Source organism: Mustela nivalis, assembly GCF_964662115.1.
Source record: "Mustela nivalis genome assembly, chromosome: 18".
Lineage (NCBI taxonomy): Eukaryota > Metazoa > Chordata > Mammalia > Carnivora > Mustelidae > Mustela > Mustela nivalis.
In genome coordinates this window covers 48,119,680-48,142,703 of record NC_139037.1, presented here as the reverse complement: position 1 = coordinate 48,142,703, position 23,024 = coordinate 48,119,680, and the positions used below count along the sequence as shown (strand labels likewise).

At 43.8% G+C, this 23,024-nt stretch overlaps 2 protein-coding genes across 2 annotated transcripts; one reads left to right on the top strand and one right to left on the bottom strand.

The window, feature by feature from the left end:
• Positions 1-7,400: 7,400 nt before the first annotated feature.
• LOC309852630 (olfactory receptor 6Z7-like) lies at positions 7,401-8,345 on the top strand (the record flags this gene model as incomplete). Its single annotated transcript, XM_082709689.1, has 1 exon — positions 7,401-8,345. One exon carries the CDS (start codon positions 7,401-7,403, stop codon positions 8,343-8,345), a length of 945 nt encoding a protein of 314 aa, XP_082565815.1.
• A 6,282-nt stretch (positions 8,346-14,627) lies between these two features.
• Positions 14,628-20,638, bottom strand: LOC309852629 (olfactory receptor 6Z7-like). The gene is made up of 2 exons (XM_082709688.1): positions 20,403-20,638; positions 14,628-16,079 (listed from the first exon to the last, which is right to left on the bottom strand). The coding sequence occupies exon 2, from the start codon at positions 16,077-16,079 to the stop codon at positions 15,105-15,107; it is 975 nt and encodes a 324-aa protein (XP_082565814.1). The 5' UTR covers positions 20,403-20,638; the 3' UTR covers positions 14,628-15,104.
• Between the last annotated feature and the right edge of the window lie 2,386 nt (positions 20,639-23,024).

Sequence of the window (23,024 nt, the reverse complement as noted above, 5' to 3'; positions counted from 1 at the left end):
TGTCAAATTGTCTTGATTACCAGAGCGTTATTGCAAGAATTACAGTCAGGAATTTTAAGTCCTCCCACTTAGTTCTTTTTCAAGTTAGTTTTGGCTCTTCTAGGTTCTTTACATTACAATACAAACTTTAGACTCAGCTATTTATTTCTATAAAGATGCCTCCTTAAATTATAAAGATGAATTCTTTGAGTCTAGAGATCCTTTTGAGGAGAATTGACATTTTTTGACAAAATCAAGTCTTACAGATCATAAATATAGCACACCTTTCCATTTATGTAGCACTTAAAATTTTTGTTGGGTGTGGCTGACCCATGTTTCATTAGTTTCAGGTGTACAACAGGATGACTCCACAAGTTCAAACACTATACTATGCTCACCACAAGTGTAGTTGCCACCTGTCCCTGTACAACTGATTCCTATATCACTGACCATATTCCCCATGCTGTACCTTTCACCCCTGTTATGTATCCATTCCATCACCAGAAGCCTGTGCCTCCCGCTCCCCTTCACCCGGTTAGCTCATCCTCCACCCCTTCCCTCTGGAAACCATCAATTTGTTCTCTGGGTTTGCAGGTCTGATTCCGCTTTTTGATTGTTTATTTATCCTTTTTATTTCTTAGATGCCACACAGGGGTGAAGTCATATGGTATTTGTCTTTCTCTGTCTGACTTCTTTCACTTTGCCTAGTCCCCTCCAGGCCCATCTACATTGACATGATCTCATCTTTTCTAATGTCTCTGTAACATTCCATTGTGTATGTGTGCACATGTGTGTGTGTACACATAAACACCACACATGTCCGTGTTCATTCATCTGTGGGGGACTCTGAGGCGACTCCCATATTTAGCACTTTGAACCTTTAGCTGTCCTGTCAGCAATGCTTCAGATTTCTTACTGTGGAGGTCACGTGTGTCTTTCCGTCAATTTATTTCCATGTATTTAATGTTTTCAATACTTTTTGTATACTTAATAGTTCTGTAAATTTTATTTTCCCATTGCCACACCTAGCATTTAGAAACAAAACTGGTGGGGCACCTGGGTGGCTCAGTGGGTTAAAGCCTCTGCCTTCAGCTCAGGTCATGATCCCAGTGTCCTGGGATTGATCCCCACATCGGGCTCTCTGCTCGGCAGGGAGCCTGCTTCCTCCTCTCTTTCTGCCTGTCTCTCTGCCTACTTGTGATCTCTATCTGTCAAATAAATAAATAAAATTTTTAAAAAAGGAAAAAAGAAAGAAACAAAACTGGTTTCTGTGCACTTGTCCTGATGCTACAATCTTCCTAATCTCAGATACTAGCTCTAACGTGTGCTCCGTAGATTCCCTAGGATTTTCTGTGCAAATAGTAATGCTTTTCCTTCTCTTTTCCAATTTCTATACCTGTTCCATCCCTCTTCTTGGACCATGTGTAGTTTACACACCGAGCCCTGGGAGCTGCAACCCCATGGGAACCCACTCAGCACTCATGCGTCTGCAACTCCTAGGGCTCAGTGTGTAAACTACACACGGTCCAAGAAGATAGACAGACACTCGTGCAGACCCACGAGGGCTGAGTGGGTTCCCGTGGGGCTGCTTCTGGTCCTCTTGGACACACCCAGGGCATAGCCTGGAGGTGCTGTGCTCTCTACTTACCCTGTGTGCTGCTCATTGGAGCCTGGAGCAGGGGCATGCTGGTTTATGTCTTGCCTGTGCCATGACTCTGTGCAGCTTGCCAAGGGGTGCCATTCCTCTTGCCATTCCCCAGCTGCCCAGGGACCCAGGGTCTTTCCTTATAGCACCCATTATCCTCTAGATAATGGGACTCCCCAATGAAACTCTGATCTGTAGACAGACAGGGAAAGAGAGAGGGAGAGGCAATGAAAAGGAGGCATCACCCGAGGTCTGCAGGGCCAGGTCTGGCAGTTATAGGTGTCACTGATGCCCACACATCATTGGCCAGGAATGAGTCACATGCTCATACCGATGTGCAAGGGATGCTGGGAGATGTAGTTTAGTGGCATGCTTCTGATTCTGCCCCATCACTGCTAGACACACAAATGTGCACAGAAAGAATAGTGTCCTTTCTCATCCATTCTGGAAAATGGAGACCATTTAAGAGAATGAGTGTGATTAAAAGGGTATAAAACGTGCATTGTCAGATGTCTTTGATGGGAGTATAAATCCATGCAGTATTTTCAGGTAGTAATTTTGTAACATGGATAAATATGTTGAATGTACATTGACCAGCAGTCCGACTTCCTAATTGCATATTACAGATCTATGTGTGTGTGGGGGCAGAATGAGCATGCCAGGATATCTATGGAAGCAAGGTTTGCACTAGCAGAAACTGGACAGCTCTACAAATATCCCCTAATACAGGATTAGAAAATACATTAGGGTCCATTACGGGCCATCCCCGTTCCAGACTTTCCTTCTTCCCTCCAGCATTCCCTCTGACCACACATCCCTAATGTTCCATGGTCAAGTATTCCAAAGTTAAAGCAATTGCCTTTAAGAAAAACTTCGTCAGGGCAGGGGCCAGATATTAGCCTCCCCCAACCCCCAAGTCAACAAACATCTCATTGCCAAGAATACAGAAATAAGAGTCTCTTCTCTGCATGGGATCACATTTTAATGGTGCAAGAAAAAGCAAGGAAGGACTGATGATAAAGCCAATAAGAGGCATATTAGTGTCAGGGGCTAAGCAGGTTCTAGACTTAAGGGAAAGACTTAACATAAATTGACTGTGGTGTGTCCATTACTGGGCTAGATCTATATACATCTGTATTGATGTAACTTTAGATCCTCTCTGAGAAGGGCATGTGATCTGCATCTGACAGGTATCAATAACAATCAATAACTACCACTTTCTGAGCTCCTAATACGTGCTAGGAACCATCATAGGTGCTCCATGGGCACTGACGAGCTTAATCTTCACGGGAACTCTTCCAGGGCACTATCCTCCTCCCTGTCTCATAGATGGCGGCACGGAGACTCGAGGAGGTCCGAGTCACACAACCTCTGGATGATAGATCAGGAATTCAGATTCAGATTCTCGTGCTCCAAGTTCCAGGACATCTCCCCAACTGGAGATGGAGCCCAGGCATTCCATCCAATTCCTGGATACCTGCTGGGGATCAAGCCATGTTTACCTTAGCACACTTCTCCCTCAGGGGGGAGGGAAGGGTTAATTCCTGGTGTCTGGAACAGGAAAAGTGGGTGAGAGCTTCTCTAAGCAGGTGAACATGAGCTTGAGAGAGGAGTTGGATTTCATTCGAAGGGGAAGGAAAAGGAGTCTGGACAGGAGGACCGACATGGGCATAGACGTGTAAAATGCATCGTGTGGTGCCTGTGTGTCTAGGATAAAGCTCTGCAAGTACGTGCACAAGTAGTTAAAGTATTTTAATCGTCATTCCCTTAAAGGATGGGAGGAGCAGAGGACCTAGTGGAGAGAATGTGATCACACATTAGCTCAGAAGTATTTTGTGGTGTTTGTTGACTGCAACATATGATAGACCAATGGTTTTATGGTTCCTGAAAGAACGCTGCGTTATAGCAATGGGCGCATTACTTTTAAATCTGACTATGTCATCTGATCACACAAAAGGAGAAAAGAAAAGGGTAAAATTGAATTTGAGAGTTCTCCCATCAGTTTTGCATTGGGCAATCCAGGAATGGAGAGACCTGTTCAGTGGGTGTCCATAGCCTAGAGAGGAAAAGATGTGTTTCAGGCATAGAACGCCTAAGAGTAAATGCTAACTTTGGCAGCTAAGATATCCAGCAGGTTGTGGGGAAAGGCTATTTTGGCTTTCTCTGTGAGCTGGAAGAATGTTCTGTCTCTCCGTTTCTTGTCCTGTTTCAAGCAGAGGTGATCTTGTAACACTTCTGAGAGACTGAGCTCAGACCTCCCTCCTGCACTGAGGTCCCAAATCTCCAGGTTCCAGTCTCTGAACACCCACAGCTTGCTCATCTCTGGCTGTGATATGTGTACTTGTCAGTTTCGGGGTCATTATCTCAGACTCCTGGGAACAGCTTGAGAGCAGGAATTACGTCTCTTTCAGCACTGCTGTGCCAGCACCCGCACAAATCCTTGCATCTATTATGGTCTCCATCTGTGTGAGAACGGACTTGGAGACAACCTCAGTGGCGAGCCGCCCTCCCAAGCCCCAGTACAATTCATGAAAAGTTTTCTCCTCCATCTTCTCTCTAAATCCACAGAGATCAGGACAGCCCCCTAAGGTCCATCTGTTGGATTTAAACTGTTCCTTCTGCTTGCAGCTGGCTGGAAGGACACAGTTCTCCTGGCCGCTCAGAGAACACATGGGTGCCGACATGGAGGGAGGCGGGTGAACCCATTGCTCAGGACCAGAGACAGCTTCTCCCAAACCTTTCTGATGTCCTTGAATTGACGGATCAACTCTTCAAGTCACTGGTGTCTTCACCCATGTCCAGGGGTAGAAGCTGAGTATCTTTGCTCCCCAGAGTCTCCTTTAGAAAAGAAAAGCAGGACCTGCGTCATCCTAGCTGAGAGGTAAGAAAACACGATCACTTGATTTGGGAAGGAAAAAAAGAGAAGAGCAGAAAAGTTCTCCCTCCTGCTGGTCACCCGTAGGGTGCTCGGCACTGCTGGTCCATGGAGACTCCCCGAGATTCAGAGCCCAAGACAGTGTAGACGGTCCCAACTGCAGATGAAGACATGAGGGGCAGAGTCAGAGCCCTGGTCTAGGACAGGGACTGAGCCTAGGCTGGAACCAATTTCTTTCTGATCCCCCCAGCTCTTCTCTTAACCTGAATGACAGATTATTTTGAACTGAGCCTTCTAAAGGAAATGCATCAGGTCAGTACTGGCAGTAAAGACCACACGGCGTGGCACACCTAGCTGGTGGTCCGTGGAGTGTGTGACTCCTGGTCTCGGGTGTGTGAGTTTGCGCCCCGTGTTTGGTGTAGAAATTACTTTGAAAAAATAAAATCTTAAAAAAGTTCCATGGCACGGAACATGAGAGGAAATATCAAAGGGAATCACATAGCATAAAGGTAAGTGTTCTTTGTTAGATTTCTGTTTTACGTGTGTGTGTGTGCAGGTGTGTGTGCACAATTCAGCGCAATGGGTAACAGTGTGAATGTGAGCGACCGCACTCCGTTTTCCTGCGTGTGGATCTTGTGCACATAGAGTTCAGGGAAAAAATGAAAGCCGTGTTTACACAGTATCTTCATTCCCAATGGAAATATTGTTACCATCGTCAGTGTAGTTAACTCGGGCTGAGAGAGATTAAGTATCTAGCTCATGGTTACACAGCAAGCAAGCTGCTGGTCATATAGTTCTCTTCAGCTGTGAGAACCGGGTCAGCCATAAGGACCTCTCAGACCCTTGGTGCAACCGAGGTGTGACAAATGTGTGTGCAATGTGCCGGAAATGTTTGAATCATCCCCAGGAGCCCAGCTCCTTCTCTGGTATACGTCCCTGTTCTTCTGAACATTAATCAAGGGTGTTCTAGAGCTCCTAATGTCATCAGAGAGGCAAGAGAGCCTCAAGTAGCCTTCAAGATGAAGTGAAGGTAAGATTGGAATAGCTGGAAGGGAGAGGCAGGCAAAAGCAGGACCAGGGTACTGCAGAGAGGACAGAGAAGAAGTCCAGTAGAGAAGAGGAGGCCATGGCCAAAGGCTGTAGCAGCAACTCATTTTCAGAACCATTTCATTTTGGCCCATCCTATTAGCTGCTCAGCCCTCGTTCAGGACCAAGAACAGCCCTACAGGCCAAGTGGCCTTCTTCAGAGATAAGAAGGTCTAACCCAGTCAGAATCTGGTCTGAAAAGACTTATAAGCACCAGCATTGCTGCTTTTGTCTTTCTCTGACAGATTTATTTCACTCAGCATTATACCTTCTTATTCCCTCCATGTCGTTGCAAATGGCAAGATTTCTTTCTTTTTTATGACTGCACAATATTCCTTTGTGTATATACACCACATCTTTTCATCCATCAGTTGATGGACACTTGGGCTGCTTCCACAAATCACCATATTGTACACCTGAAGCTAATATAACACTGTATGTTAACTATATTGGAATTTACCTAAAGAATAAAATAATAAAATAAAATAAAGACATGATGACTCCCTTGTACACATTAGCTATTGTAAGAACATGACTATTCATCTTTGAAACCCTGTGTGCTCTTCCTAGACCACTCCTCACTGATAAGATGTATCCTTCCCGAATTTTGGGCTCATTATTCTCCTATTTTATTTTGCCACATGACTTTGCATCCCTAAACAATGTATTTCTTAAAAATTGTTGCACAGTTTGACTGCTATATAAAAGGAATTATGAGTGTTTGCACACTTATGTAACTTTTCCTTTTTGGTTCAATACACTTCTGAGATTGATTTATTCATAATATTGATGTAGTTCTGATTCACTCATTTATTTATAGAATAGTATTCCATTATATAACAAGATCATAATTTATTTATCAATTCTACTACTGGACACTTGGGATGTGTGCAGTCTCTTTTTTCTTTTTTACTAGTAAAGTAGTGTTGCTGTGAACAGCACTTATTTCCAGATATGTGCTTGGACATACAATTTCTGGGACATGGTCACATCTTAAAACTTACTACCTGATGCCAAATTGTTTTCTGAAGTGAGCATACAATACAGACTCCCAGCAATTGTGTACGAGAGTTCTCATTATTAAATTTAACATTTTCAGACATGAAAATGTCTGAATTTTGTGCCAATTCTGTGGATGTGAAAGGGTATCTAATTTTGGTTTTAATTTCCATTTCTTTGGCTCCTAATGAGATGAGCATTTTTCCATGGTTTGAGTGATGAATTATTCTTTGGTGAGGTATACTCTCAGGACTTCTCCCCCAATTTTCAGTGGAAATAAGCTATTTTGCATGTTAATTGACCAATTTCTTCATATATCCTACATAGGGATCTTTGTTACTCATTGGTATTGCAGAAATATTTTTCCAGTTTGTGACTTCTCATTGTTTTCTGGTGATCAAAATTTTTCTTGATGATTAGACTTTTATATTTTATTTAAAAAAATTTTTAAAGTTTATTTATTGAAGAGATCTCTACACTCAATGTGGACCTTGAAAGAAAGAAATCTGACCTAGAAAAGACCACTTAAAATCATCAAAAGAAAAGAAAGAACGATCCAAGCTCTCCTCTCCATTTTACAAACAAGATAACTGAGGCTCACAAAGGTTGTCTTGCTGAACATCCCAGATTTGCTAAGCAAAACTGTGGAAGTTTTTTGGTTCTAGTTTTACAACTTCCCAGCTCAGCAGTCCTCCTGACAATGGTCAGCCTACGGCACATGCAGTGGCTCTCGATGCCCCTGATACTCTTCCTCTTTTACTGTTTTTCTCCTGCCTGGATCACAGGCTCCACTAACCTATTTCTTTCTGCACTCAGATGGAGAGGTCCCTGGAGGCGGGCAACATGACCAGAGTCAGGGAGTTTGTCTTGCTGGGCTTGTCCACCAGGGTGGACATAAGGGATGTCCTGTTTGCTGTCTTCCTGACCCTCTACGTGCTGACCCTCCTGGAGAACACACTCATCATCTACCTCGTGTGCAGTCACAGCGAGCTCCACAAGCCCATGTACTTCTTCCTGGGCAACCTCAGCTGCCTGGAGATGTGCTACGTGTCAGTGACCGTGCCCAGCCTGCTCGTGGGGCTGCGGACCGGTCCCTGCCATGTGCCCTTTACAGCCTGCATGACCCAGCTCTTCTTCTTCATCTCTCTCATCTGCACGGAGTGCACCCTCCTGGCGTCCATGGCCTATGACCGCTACGTGGCCATCTGCCGCCCACTCCACTACCCCCTGCTCATGAGGCCCCAGGTCTGCCTGGGCTTGGCCATGACTTCATGGCTTGGGGGGCTGCTGGTCTCGGTGGTCAAGACATCTTGCATTGCCAGCCTGTCCTACTGCGGCCCCAACGTCCTCAACCACTTCTTCTGTGACGTCTCCCCTCTGCTCAACCTGTCTTGCACCCATGTAGCCCTGACTGAGCTGGTGGACTTCATCTCTGCCATCGTCATCCTCTGGGGTTCCCTCCTTGTGGCCATAGCCACCTATGTGGCCATCGGGAGGGCTGTGCTCCGCATGCCATCAGCCGCTGCCCGGCACAAAGCCCTCTCCACCTGTGCCTCCCACCTGGTGGTGGTGGGCATCTTCTACTCAGCCACTCTCTTCATCTATGCCCGTCCCAGCCGTATAGAAGCCATGGACCTCAACAAGATGTTGTCCGTCGTCTACACGGTGCTCACGCCTATGTGCAACCCTGTCATCTACTGCCTGCGGAACAGGGAAGTACAGGCAGCATTCCGTAGAACCCTATACAGGTCCCGAAGCTGACCACCTGAGCAGGGCATGGGGTGATCTCAGGTTATCAATACTTTTCATTTTTATTGAGATATAATTCACATCTCATATACTTCACCTTTTAAAACGTGCAGTTCAGTGGGTTTTAGTATATTCACAAGGTTGTGTGCCCATCATATTGATGTAAATGTTGGGTGTTCATCCTTTCTCATGCCTGAGTAATATTCCGTTGTATATATGGACCACATCTTCTTTATCCATTCATCTGTTGAAGGACATCTTGGCTCCTTCCACAATTTGGCAATAGTGGACATCGCTGCTATCTGAAGGTTATTAAGGAGAACACGGATTGCACAGAGCACTGGATGGTAACACAAACAATGAACTATGGAACACTACATCAAAAACTAATGATGTACTCTATGGTGACTAGCTTAACATAATTAAAAAATTGTTTAAAAAAAGAAATGAAAATAAGTGTTGCATACTCTACTGACTGAGCCAGCCAGGTGCCCCAATAAATCTTTAAAATTTTAAAATTTAAAGACAAGAATTCTCAAAGAGTAAAAACACTTTCTACAAATTTCAAGATTAATATAAGTTACTAACTGAAATTGGTACAATGCTTCTGGAGGCCAATTTGGCAATATGCATCAAAATCTTGAATGTGCGTGGGCTTTGACAGCATACCTGTTAAGAAGCTTTTGCCAAGAAAATAAGTTAGGATGCTTGCAGCAAAGAATTTTGTGCTTTTGCTTTCTTATATTAATTTTTTTTTAAAGTGGGCTTCTTGCCTGGTGTGGAGCCCAAGGCAGGGCTTGAACTCACCACCCTGAGATCAAGACCTGAGCTGAGATCAAGAATCAGATGCTCGACCCACTGAGCCACCCAGGCGCCCCTCCATGTGCTCTTAATTGATAACTATTGGGAAAAAATTATATTTGACAATGCAGGAGTAGTCAAAATAAATTGCAGCACAGCCACACAATGGAATCCTAAGGTGTCATGAAAAATAACTCCTATAAGTACATTTACTGCCATGACTAATGTTAATTACACATTGTGATGTAGAAAATTTGGGTCACCAAATAACTACATTCTAATGTCTAAATGCAGTGTGTGTACATAGGGATATAGGATAGAATGTGAAAATCAATTCTATATAAATGTTTGTGGTGATTGCCACTATGTGAGAGATGTTGGGAGGGCTTTGTTTTCATTTTCATTGTTTTGTATTTTGTTGATTTTTTTTTTGTGGCAAGCATGCATTGCTTTTGTCATAAAAATGTGTTTTTCAATGAAAAAGTCACTTTAATCTCTGTCTCTTGTGGCCATAAGACAGAGCTGAACCTCCTTACCCAGGAATTTGAGATCCCATTCTGTCCTGGTTTCAGCCACACTAGACTCAACATTATGCAGACATTTCAAGTCTGTCACATCTATGCCCTTGGGCTGTTCCATCTGAATGCCATGATCTTCCTTGTCCTCCCTGTGCATGCTGACACCTTCAAGGTCTGTCTTCCGGGTCCCTTTGTTATGGAGTGCTCCCTAATGGCCCTGATACTGAGGCACGAATGGGTCTCTCCTCTTTCCATTTTTCTGTGGCTCTCACTTCACACAAGGGAGAATATACAGACCACAACCGGAGCACTATAAAAGCCCATTGCTCTCATTTGGTGATGCCAGTCTCAGAAAAAGGCCTGCTCAGTGAATTTGGTCCAATAAATAAGTGAACAATTCATTGAAGAAAGATAAAGTCTTCATGCTCTCCATCCTTTCAAAGATTCATGACTATTATAATACCTGCTGCTTGTAGGGAATTTGCTTAATTCCAGAACCTATGCAAAACCCCATATACAGATCAGTCACATTTTAAGTCTTACAGCCACACTGTGAGGGAGGTATGTGTGACAGAGAGTGTTGTCATCTCCCAACATCAGTCCTTCCTTCTGCTTTTAGTAATAGAGCCACCAGATCTCAGCTGCAAACACAGCCACCCAGAAAACAATGTTTCCCAGCTCCTCTCTTGTCCTTACATGGGGTCATATGAGTATGCACTGGACAAGGTTTTACATTATGTTCTTTAGAGGAAAGACACTTCCCTTGTACTTCCTTTGCTCTCCTTCTCTTCTGATTGGAATACAGACATGACAGCTGGAACTGGAGCTGCTGTCTTGGATCCTGACCTGGAAGCTTCATGCTGAGAATGGTAGAGCAAGAGATAGGGGGACTCAGATTCTTTGACATTTTGGAATGTCTTATCAACCCCCAAATAATGCTGTGACATTGATGAGAAATTAGTTCCATCTTGCTTAAGCAACTATTTTTTGGCTGATCACCTAACTGATATGATGCTGTATTAGTCACCTATCGCTACAATACTGCTGTGTAACAACAATCTAGAACAATGTTCAGTGGCTTCAATAGCACACATTTTCCCCCCTTGGATTGTGGATCTGTGGCTGACTGCTGGTGTTCTGCTTCAGGCTGTGGGTCAGGTTTAGTTCTGTTCCACTTGTTTCCTATCACAGAAGTAGGATATGCTCTTTTCAAGCCAAGAAGCAAGAAGGCAGTAGACACAGTTAGTGCTTCTTTAAAAAAAAAAAATATATATACACACACACACACACACACACACACACACATATACACATATATATTAGAGAGAGAGCATGAGCAGGGGAAGGGGCAGAGAGACAGGGAGAGAGAGAATCCAAAAGCTCAGAATCCCCACTGAGCACAGAGCCCCACACAGGGTTCAATGCCAGGACCCTGAGATTGTGACCTGAGCTGAAACCAAGAGTCAGCCACTTAACTGAATGAGCCACCCAGGTGCCCCAGATAGTGCTTCTTCAGGCATCAGCTCAGAACTCTCAATCTGATCCACATTCTACTAGCCAAAGTGAATTATATGGTCAAGCAAAAGTCATTGGGATCAGGGAAGTATGTTTTATCCAGAGTAGTTATGATAAGGGCAGTGAGTAGAGGAATTGGGAGAAAATAATACAATATACCTGAAATAATTCTATTATTTGTATTTTATATAAGTAAGTTAGGATCAAGAGACTTTTAAAACCATTTAACTGAGATACAGTTGATATGTAAAAAGCCCTACATATTAATATACATGACTTTAAACTAGGATCTTAAAGAGAAATCTGCATTCCCACGCTCATTATAGCATTATTCACAGGAGCCAAGATGTAGAAACAAGCTAAACATCCACTGACAGATGAAGGGATAAAGAAAATGTGACATATATGTACAATGGAATATTGTTTGGTCCCCCCTGACAAAAACAGGGAATTCTTGCCATTTGCAACAACATGATGAACCTAGAGAACATTATGGTAAGTAAAATCAGCTAGACACAGAAAGACACTGCATGGTATCCTTCTAGGGAGCAGAGATCTGGTGCCCATACCTAGCTAAGGAGGCTCAATTCTCCAGGCAAGCCAAGATCATGAGCATCCAGGACCACAATTTTCCTGAGTCAGAAAAAGAAATTGTGTCATTACAGCTGTTGCCTGTGTGACCTTGAGCCACTTACCACAATTCTCTGAATGTTGGCTTCCTCATTGCTAATTGGAAATAGTCATCTACCTACCCCACGTTGATTGATTTATCGCATGAAGTAAAAGTTACAGAGTGGTTTGCATCAGCTAAAGGGAGGGAGGAAGTTGTATCAACTGATACTACATATTTTCCAAACTATTTGAACTAAATCATCTCCTTTCACAGATCATATTACTTAACATACTACTTCTGTCACTTAGCAATGCCTGTGTGACACAGGCATACATAGAATTTCCATGGCCATTTTAAAGGTTTTCAAGACATGTCTCCAAAGGCAAGGGAAACAAAGGCAAAAATGAACTTTTGGGACTTCATCAAGATAAAAAGCTTCTGCACAGCAAAGGAACAGTCAACAAAACGAAGAGGCAACCTACAGAATGAGAGAAGATATTTGCAGATGATACTACAGATAAAGGGTTGGTATCCAAGATCTATAAAGAAATTCTCAAAGTCAATACTCAAAAAAACAAATAAGCTGGTCAAAAAATGGGCAGAAGACATGAACAGACTGTCATCCAAAGAAGATATATAAATGGTTAACAGACACATGAAAAAATGCTCTATATCACTAACCATCAGGGAGGTTCAAATTAAAACCACAATGAGATCCCACCTCACACCAGTTAGAATGGCAAAATTAACAAAACAGGAAACAACACGTGTTGGTGAGGATGTGAAGAAAGGGGAACCCTCTTCCACTCTTGGTGGGAATGGAAGCTTGTGCAGCCACTCTGGAAAACAGTATGGAGGTTCCTCAAGATGTTAAAAATAGAGCTACCCTATGACCCAGCAATTGCACTACAAGGGATTTACCCCAAAGTCACAGATGTAGTGAAAAGAAGGGGCACACGCACCCCGATGTTCATAGCAGCAATGTCCACAATAGCCAAATTGTGGAAGAAACCAAGATGCCCTTCAACAAATGAACAGATAAAGAAGATGTGGTCCATATATACAGTGGAATATTACTCAGTCATCAGAAAGAATGAATACCTACCAGTTACATGGACATGGATGGGACTGGAGGAGATTATGCTGAGTGAAATAAGTCAGACAGAGAAAGACAATTATCATATGGTTTCAGTCATATGTGGAACATAAGGAATAACACAGAGGACATTAGGGGAAGGGAGGGAAAACTGAAGGGAGGAAATCGGAGTGGAAGACAAACCATGAGAGACTATGGAATCCAGGGAACAAACAGGGTTTCAAAGGGGAGGGAGGCGGGGAAAGGGGGTCAACAAGGTGATGGGTACTAGGGGACAGATGCTGTGATAGGCACTGGGTGTTATACGCAACTAATGAATCACCACGCAAGACAGAACAGAGAGATCAGGAGGTCTCACACTAGGAATTCAGTGGTTTGGCCTGTAAGTGACGTAATTGTTTGTTGGCTCGAAGAATTCATATGACGTCACTCATACACCGAGAGCCCAGAAAGTGCCATCTTACATGTCCCTGGCAGGTAGTGGGCTGGAATCACTGATGAAGAGCATTAACAACTATCTCAGTATCTACAGCACAAAGATAAAATGGCAATTGCTGTATCCAAGTGTATGTGAATTTAAACTTTGATTACTATTGGCCAATTGTTCTACAAAGACACTGCCTCAGTCTACAGTCCTACAGTGTCTCAGGGAGTGCCTCCCCCACCCCCTTCAACCAACAATGAGTTTTCTCAAATAATTTTTTTTAAAATTTGCTCTGCAGTTTCTTTGATTTTCATGAGAAATGGAAGTAGTAGTGCAAGTTGAGTATCATTCCATAGGTTTATTGGCCTTTCTTATTAGTTAAAAATCCAAACTATTAGGTTATTCATCTTTGTGAAAATAGTCCTGAATGGGTATCTTTGTAGTTCAGATTTTGCTCATTTCCTTCATTTTTACCTTCCAGATAAATTCTCAATGTGGACTTGCTGGAAGCAAGGGCATTCAGATTCTCAAGACTTTCTGTATTTATTAACAATGTGCCCTTCTACAATGTACCCGTCTATACGGTCACAAACAACAGCAGAACATGCTCCTTCCCCTGGAGGTATTGTCAACAGGAATTTTTACTACTTAAATTAAAAATTAAAGTATGCATGATAGATAAGTGGACCAAAACAACACACTGTACACCTTAAATTTACACGTTATATGTAAATTATATCTCAACAAGGTGGGGAAAAGTAAAAATAAGTTTAAAATAAATTTCAGATGTGTTAGTGTGATGAGTCATCCCATAGAAGGTCATTATTTGAATTTGTATTTTCTCCTATAATACATTTATTTATTCAATTATAAAGGTCATACAAGCTTATTGCTAAATATTCAAATATATAAAATGGAAAATATGGGTCTCCTGTGGTTTCACACCTAAAAACCATTTGGTTTATACCCTTTCTGACACCTTTCTAGGTATGTGGTAGCATGAATAACTATTGTAATTAGTGTCTTTATCATTACTGTTTCACAAAACTTTGACATATTCATGTATTGCTTCTTCCATCTTTAACTCAAAAACAGACCACCTCCCCACCACAGTATCTAGTAGGTATCAGTGGTTTAGTTCAATTTCTTTGATGGATCCATGTTATTTCATAGTATGGATACAATGTAATATATTTAAATCATATCCTGTTGGTGGGCATTTGGATTATTTCCAGTAATTTCCAATAAAATAACATGTATTCCAAAGCTTACAATTTTGCAATAGACATTCTTGTACCTATGTTTTGAATGATAGTATTTTTCACAATATTCTTCAGGAGGCATGGAGCAAATTGCTGTCCTTGAATTAAACTTACTAGAGAGGTTGCACATTTTTTTTTTGGTAGACCATCAGTCACCTTTTTCCTTGACAAGCCTTCCTCTTCATGACCATTTTTCTTTTGCTTTTCTCTTGGAGTATTCCTATTTTTCTCATTTATTTTAAGAACATCTTTATCCATTTTGTTGCAAATATTTTCTTCCAGGTTTCTCTTTGCCTTTGAGCTTGTGTGTGTGCATTTGGCTGTGGTAGTTTTATTGTTTTTTAAAGTTTTTATTCGAATTCCAGTATAGTGAATGGACAGTGTAATAATAGTTTCCAGTGTACAACAGAGTGATTCAACACTTCCATCCATCACCTGGTGCTCATCATGTCGAGTGCCAATCATCTCCTTAACCCTATCATCTCCTTAACCCTTCCCTGCAGCCACATCCCCTCTGGCGACGATCACTTGCTCTCTTCAAATCAGGAGCGGGCAAGGTCAGTTCTCGCTGAAGGTCCCCAGCGTGAGTGGAGAGTTCTCTGCAGCACCGCATGCACCTCCCTGTTCCGCAGGCAGTAGATGACAGGGCTGCACATGGGCGTGAGCATTGTGTAGACGACGGACAGCACCTTGTTGAGGTCCGTGGGGCTGATGCGGCTGGGGCGGGTGTACATGAAGAGGACCACGGCGTAGAAGATACCCACCACCACCAGGTGGGAGGCGCAGGTGGAGAGGGCTTTGTGGCGGGCGACTGCGGATGGCATGTGAAGTATGGTCCTCCCGATGGCCATGTAGGAGGCCAGAGCAACCAGTAACGACCCACAGAAGATGACGATGGCAGAGATGAAGTCCACCAGCTCGGTCAGGGCCACATGGGTACAGGACAGGTTGAGCAGAGGGGAGACGTCACAGAAGAAGTGGTTGAGGACGTTGGGGCCACAGTAGGACAGGCTGGCAATGCAAGATGTCTTGACCACCGAGACCAGCAGCCCCCCAAGCCATGAAGTCATGGCCAACCCCAGACAGACCTGGGACCTCATGAGCAGGGGATAGTGGAGTGGGCGGCAGATGGCCACGTAGCGGTCATAGGCCATGGACGCCAGGAGGGTGCACTTGGTACTAATGAGAGCTATGAATAGAAAAAGCTGAATTATGCAGGCAGTGAAAGACACATGGCATGGACTGGACCTCAGCCCCACGAGCAGGCTGGGCACGGTCACTGACACGTAGCACATCTCCAGGCAGCTGAGGTTGCCCAGGAAGAAGTACATGGGCTTGCGGAGCTCACTGTGACTGCACACGAGGTAGATGATGAGCGTGTTCTCCAGGAGGGTCAGCACGTAGAGGGTCAGGAAGACGGCAAACAGGCCGGTCCTTATGCCTTGCCTGGTGGACAAGCCCAGCAAGACAAACTCCTGGACTCTGGTCATATTGCCCGATCCCAGGGACCTCTCCATCTGAATGCAGAAAGAAATAGGTTAATGGAACCTGTGATCCAGGCAGGAGAAAAACAGTGAAAGAGAAAGAGCATCGGGGCACCGAGAGCCATTGCACGTGCTGTAGGCCGACTATTGTCAGGAGGACCGCTGAGCTGGGATGTTGCAAAACCGGAATCAGAAAACTTCCACCTGTGCTTAGCAAATCTGGGATGTTCAGCAAGACAACCTTCGTGAGCCTCAGTTATCTTGTCTGTAAAATGGAGGCAAGAGCGCTGATCATACTTTCTTTTCTTTTGATGACTCTAAGTGGTCTTTTCTAGATTGGATTTCTTCTTTCTCTCCTTTCTTCCCTTCTTCCTCCTTTCTCCTTCCTTCCTTCTTGAAAAGTTTCCCAAGACCTAAATGGTTGTCTGCACTATTCTAAAGAAAGGAAGGACCACATTGCTTTGTTCTGAGATTTATACCTCTTTTAACTGGTTGAATTTCTGGAGGAAACTTGCCATTGCTTATTAAAGAAAAGTACCATCAATACTGGTTTTTCTAAGAAAGGCCAATGAGTAATTTCCTTCGTGAATATTTCTAAAAACAATTTTTTTTCTAAAAACATGTTCTTTTTTTTAAAGCTTTTTAAAAAATTATTTGACAGAGAGACATCACAAGTAGGCAGAGAGGCAGGCAGAGAGAGAGAGAGGAGGAAGCAGGTTCCCTGCTGAGCAGAGAGCCTGATGCGGGACTTGATCCCAGGACCCTGAGATCATGACCTGAGCCAAAGGCAGCAGCTTAACCCACTGAGCCACCCAGGCGCCCAACATGTTCTTTTTTTAAGGAAAGAAAATACATGTGTGAACATCACTTATGTGCCCCTATATATGATAGTGCAATTTTTATTTTTAAAAGATATTTTATTTTGGGGTACCTGGGCCCAGTGGGTTAAGCCTCTGCCTTTGGCTCAGGTCATGATCCAGGGGTCCTGAGATTGAGCCCGGCATCAGGCTCTCTGCTCAGCGGGGAGCCTGCCCCCACCCCGCCTGCCTCTCTGCCTACTTGGGATATCTCTCTGTCAAATAAATAAAAATATTTTATTTATTTGACAGAGAGAGCACACACAAGCAGGGGGAGTGGCAGGCAGAGGGAGAAGCAGGCTCCCTGCTGAGCAGGGAGTCTGACGCAGGGCTCAACCGCAGGACCCCGGGATCATGACCTGAGCCGAAGGCAGATGCTTAACTAACACCCAGCACTTTTTAAACACATGGAGATCAATGAATGTTCACAATCCTACAAAAAGAACCTGGTTTTACCCATCCCTACACAACTGTACTGAGGCTCATAGGCAGTTAAGTAACTTGTCCAAAGGGACAGAGCTATAGAAGTCATGGTCCTTTGCCTCTGTCATTAATTATGAGGAGCCAGTGTGATTTTTAGGTGACTGGCATGCAGAAAACATGTTCTTTGGATTTATTTGACTTATCATTGATCATATACATGAAATAGCAACTCTTTATTGAGTATATATTATGCACAAGGTGCATGAAATCAAACAGTAAACAAAACCAACAGTTGTGAACTTGAAAAGTTTATATTCTTGGTGCTGAGGAATAGAGGAAGCAAACAAAAGGACAAACACAGAAATAAATCTTATCGGGTAAATGCGACAGAGAAAACAGGATTGTTGCCACGTCTGGAGGAACGAGCAGAATACTGAGCTGATGGAAAAGCATTTGAGGCAAAACAGGAAAAAGCGAGGGCAAAAGCTGTTAAGTCAGGGAGGGGTTAGCATCGCCAGAGACACTAAGAGTCAGCATGGCTGAAGAGAGAAGCGAGAGGGGAAGAAATTGGTTTTCCTCCCACCAAGCACCGAGCAAAGTCCACTTCCTGGAGCTCCATCCCCACCCCCGTGTACTCTCACTGTCTGCAGCATTCCAGTTTGGGTCAAACATCCAGTGAAATAGAAATCTCCAACACAGAGTAACCGGGTGGGACAGAGCCCCGAAACTGCTCTCACATGTATACACACCGGCTCAGGACAGAACTTTTATTGAAGATAAGCAGGAAGGAGATGGGTCTTTCAATAAATGGTTTTGGGTTATGAGTTATTTCTGTAGAAAAATAAAAAGAACTTGGAGCCATGCATCACACCACATGATGTAAATCAATTTCAGGTGAATGACAACATCAGGGTAGAGTGCAAATCTCTGAAACTGTAAAAAAAAAAGTATATTTGTATGGCCTTGGTGGTGTAGAAAACCGTAAGAGTCTAGGAAAAGAATTCAACACTTGGATGCTTTAAAATGTAAAAATCTAATCACCAAAAGGAATCTGGTCATTACAAAAAAATGGAAAGTGACAAACTAGAAAAATATTCCTGCAATAGGTAAGAGTGACAAGAGTTCCCTATGTAGGATCTACAAAGAAATCAGTCAAGTAATGTGCAAAACAGTCTCTTCCATAGAAAACTAGGGAGGGGCACCTTGGTGGGTCAGTTTGTCAGGTGTCTCACTCCTGATTTTAATCTCGGGGTTGTGAGATTGATCCCACATCAGTCTCCCTGGGAGCATGGAGCCTGCTTAAGATTCTCTCCTCTGCTCCTACATCACACCACCCACTAGTGCTCTCTCTCCAAGAAAAAAAAAAAAGATAATTATCATATGATCTCTCTGATATTAAGAATATGAGAGGCAGGACTGCGAGTCGTGGGGCATAGAGAGGAAAAAAAATGAAACAAGATGGGATCAGGAGAGAGACAAACCATAAGAGACTCTTAATCTCACAAAACAAACTGAGGGTTGCTGGGGGGATGGGGGAGTAGGGATAGGGTGGCTGGGTTGTAGACATTGTGGAGGGTATGTGCTATGGTAAGTGCTATGAAATTTGTAAACCTGATGATTTACAGGCCTGTACCCCTGGGGCAAATAATACATTATATGTTAATAAAAATTTAACAGACAAAAAAAGAAAGAAAGAAAAAACTGGGGAAAAAGGCCTGGAAGTGTATCTCACCAAAGAATTTCATCACTTGAAACATGGAAATATGCTAATCTCCTAGGAGCCAAGGAATGGAAATTAAAATGAAAATTAGGTGCCTCTTCACAACCATGGAATTAGAACAAATATAGATGTCGGAAAATATTAAGTTTAATAATGAGAACTTTGATACACGATTGCTGGGAGTGTGACTTGTATGCTCGCTTCAGAAGACAACGTGGTGGGGCACCTGGGCTCAGTGGGTTAAGCCTCTGCGTTCACCCCAGGTCATGATCCCAGAGTCCTGGGATCGAGCCCCACATCAGGCTCTCTGCTCCGTGGAGAGCCTGCTTCCCTCTCTCTCTGCCTGCCTCTCTGCCTAGTTGTGATCTCTGTCTGTCAAATAAATAAATAAAAACTGTATATAAAAAAAAGAAGGCAACTTGGCATCATGTAGAAAGTTGTAAGGTGTGACCATGTCCCAGAAATTGCATGTCAAATCATATATCCAGAGTAAGCGCTGTTCACAGCAACAGTTTTACTAGCAAAAAAGAAAAAAGGAGACTGACACATCCCAAGTGATAAACTGTGATCTTAGATAATTAATCTCTCTCAGCCCGAGTTAACTACACTGACGATGGTAAAAATATTTCCATCGGGAATGAAGAAGATACTGTGTGAACACGGCTTTCATTTCTTCCTTGCACTCTATGTGCACAAGATCCACACGCAGGAAAACGGAGTGCGGTCGCTCTCATGAGTTTCTACCCTTGTCGCAGCTAAGAAAGACATTCACGCTGTTACCCATCACACTGATGTGTGCACGTGCACACGCACACACACACACACGTAAAACAGGAATCTAACAAAGAACACTTACCTTTATCCTATGTGATTCCCTTTGATATTTCCTCTCATGTTCTGTGCCATGGGATTTTTTTTTTAAGATATTATTTTTTCAAAGTAATCTCTACACCCAGCACAGGGTGCGAGCTCACACACCCGAGACCAGGAGTCACACGCTCCACGGACCAACAGCTAGGTGTGCCACGCCGTGTGGTCGTTACTGCCAGTACTGACCTGATGCATTTCCTTTAGAAGCCTCAGTTTAAAATATCCTGTCATTCGGGTTAAGAGAAGGGCTTGGGAATCAGACAGAAACTGGTTCTAGCCCGGGCTTGGTCCCTGCCCTAGACCAAGGCTCTGACTCTGCCCCTCGTGTCTTCATCTGCAGTTCGGACCGTCTACACTGTCCTGGGCTCTGAATCTCGGGGAGTCTCCATGGACCAGCACAGGTGACCACAGGTGACCAGCAGGAGGGAGAACTTTTCTGCTCTTCTCTTTTTTTCGTTCCCAAATCAAGTGATCGTGTTTTCTTACCTCTCAGCTAGGATGACGCAGGTCCTGCTTTTCTTTTCTAAAGGAGACTCTGGGGAGCAAAGATACTCAGCTTCTACCACTGGACTTGAGTGAAGACACCAGTGACTTGAAGAGTTGGTCCGTCAATTCAAGGACATCAGAAAGGTTTGGGAGAAGCTGTCTCTGATCCTGAGCAATGGGTTCACCTGCCTCTCTCCATGTCAGCACCTGTGTGTTCTCTGAGCGGCCAGGAGAACTGTGTCCTTCCAGCCAGCTGCAAGCAGAAGGAACAGTTTAAATCCAACAGATGGACCTTAGGGGGCTGTCCTGATCTCTGTGGATTTAGAGAGAAGATGGAGGAGAAAACTTTTCATGAATTGTACTGGGGCTTGGGAGGGTGGCTCGCCACTGAGGTTGTCTCCAAGTCCATTCTCACACAGATGGAGACCATAATAGATGCAAGGATTTGTGTAGGATGCTGGCACGGCAGTAAGGAATGAGACAAAATTCCTGCTCTCAAGCTGTTCCCAGGAGTCTGAGATAATGACCCCGAAACTGACAAGTACACATATCACAGCCAGAGATGAGCAAGCTGTGGGTGTTCAGAGACTGGAACCTGGAGATTTGGGACCTCAGTGCAGGAGGGAGGTCTGAGCTCAGTCTCTCAGAAGTGTTACAAGATCACCTCTGCTTGAAACAGGACAAGAAACGGAGAGACAGAACATTCTTCCAGCTCACAGAGAAAGCCAAAATAGCCTTTCCCCACAACCTGCTGGATATCTTAGCTGCCAAAGTTAGCATTTACTCTTAGGCGTTCTATGCCTGAAACACATCTTTTCCTCTCTAGGCTATGGACACCCACTGAACAGGTCTCTCCATTCCTGGATTGCCCAATGCAAAACTGATGGGAGAACTCTCAAATTCAATTTTACCCTTTTCTTTTCTCCTTTTGTGTGATCAGATGACATAGTCAGATTTAAAAGTAATGCGCCCATTGCTATAACGCAGCGTTCTTTCAGGAACCATAAAACCATTGGTCTATCATATGTTGCAGTCAACAAACACCACAAAATACTTCTGAGCTAATGTGTGATCACATTCTCTCCACTAGGTCCTCTGCTCCTCCCATCCTTTAAGGGAATGACGATTAAAATACTTTAACTACTTGTGCACGTACTTGCAGAGCTTTATCCTAGACACACAAGCACCACACGATGCATTTTACACGTCTATGCCCATGTTGGTCCTCCTGTCCAGACTCCTTTTCCTTCCCCTTCGAATGAAATCCAACTCCTCTCTCAAGCTCATGTTCACCTGCTTAGAGAAGCTCTCACCCACTTTTCCTGTTCCAGACACCAGGAATTAACCCTTCCCTCCCCCCTGAGGGAGAAGTGTGCTAAGGTAAACATGGCTTGATCCCCAGCAGGTATCCAGGAATTGGATGGAATGCCTGGGCTCCATCTCCAGTTGGGGAGATGTCCTGGAACTTGGAGCACGAGAATCTGAATCTGAATTCCTGATCTATCATCCAGAGGTTGTGTGACTCGGACCTCCTCGAGTCTCCGTGCCGCCATCTATGAGACAGGGAGGAGGATAGTGCCCTGGAAGAGTTCCCGTGAAGATTAAGCTCGTCAGTGCCCATGGAGCACCTATGATGGTTCCTAGCACGTATTAGGAGCTCAGAAAGTGGTAGTTATTGATTGTTATTGATACCTGTCAGATGCAGATCACATGCCCTTCTCAGAGAGGATCTAAAGTTACATCAATACAGATGTATATAGATCTAGCCCAGTAATGGACACACCACAGTCAATTTATGTTAAGTCTTTCCCTTAAGTCTAGAACCTGCTTAGCCCCTGACACTAATATGCCTCTTATTGGCTTTATCATCAGTCCTTCCTTGCTTTTTCTTGCACCATTAAAATGTGATCCCATGCAGAGAAGAGACTCTTATTTCTGTATTCTTGGCAATGAGATGTTTGTTGACTTGGGGGTTGGGGGAGGCTAATATCTGGCCCCTGCCCTGACGAAGTTTTTCTTAAAGGCAATTGCTTTAACTTTGGAATACTTGACCATGGAACATTAGGGATGTGTGGTCAGAGGGAATGCTGGAGGGAAGAAGGAAAGTCTGGAACGGGGATGGCCCGTAATGGACCCTAATGTATTTTCTAATCCTGTATTAGGGGATATTTGTAGAGCTGTCCAGTTTCTGCTAGTGCAAACCTTGCTTCCATAGATATCCTGGCATGCTCATTCTGCCCCCCACCACACACACACATAGATCTGTAATATGCAATTAGGAAGTCGGACTGCTGGTCAATGTACATTCAACATATTTATCCACGTTACAAAATTACTACCTGAAAATACTGCATGGATTTATACTCCCATCAAAGACATCTGACAATGCACGTTTTATACCCTTTTAATCACACTCATTCTCTTAAATGGTCTCCATTTTCCAGAATGGATGAGAAAGGACACTATTCTTTCTGTGCACATTTGTGTGTCTAGCAGTGATGGGGCAGAATCAGGAGCATGCCGTTAATCTACAACTCCCAGTGTCCCTCACACGTTGGTATGACCATGTGACTCATTCCTGGCCAATGACATGTGGGCAGCAGTGACACCTATAACTGTCAG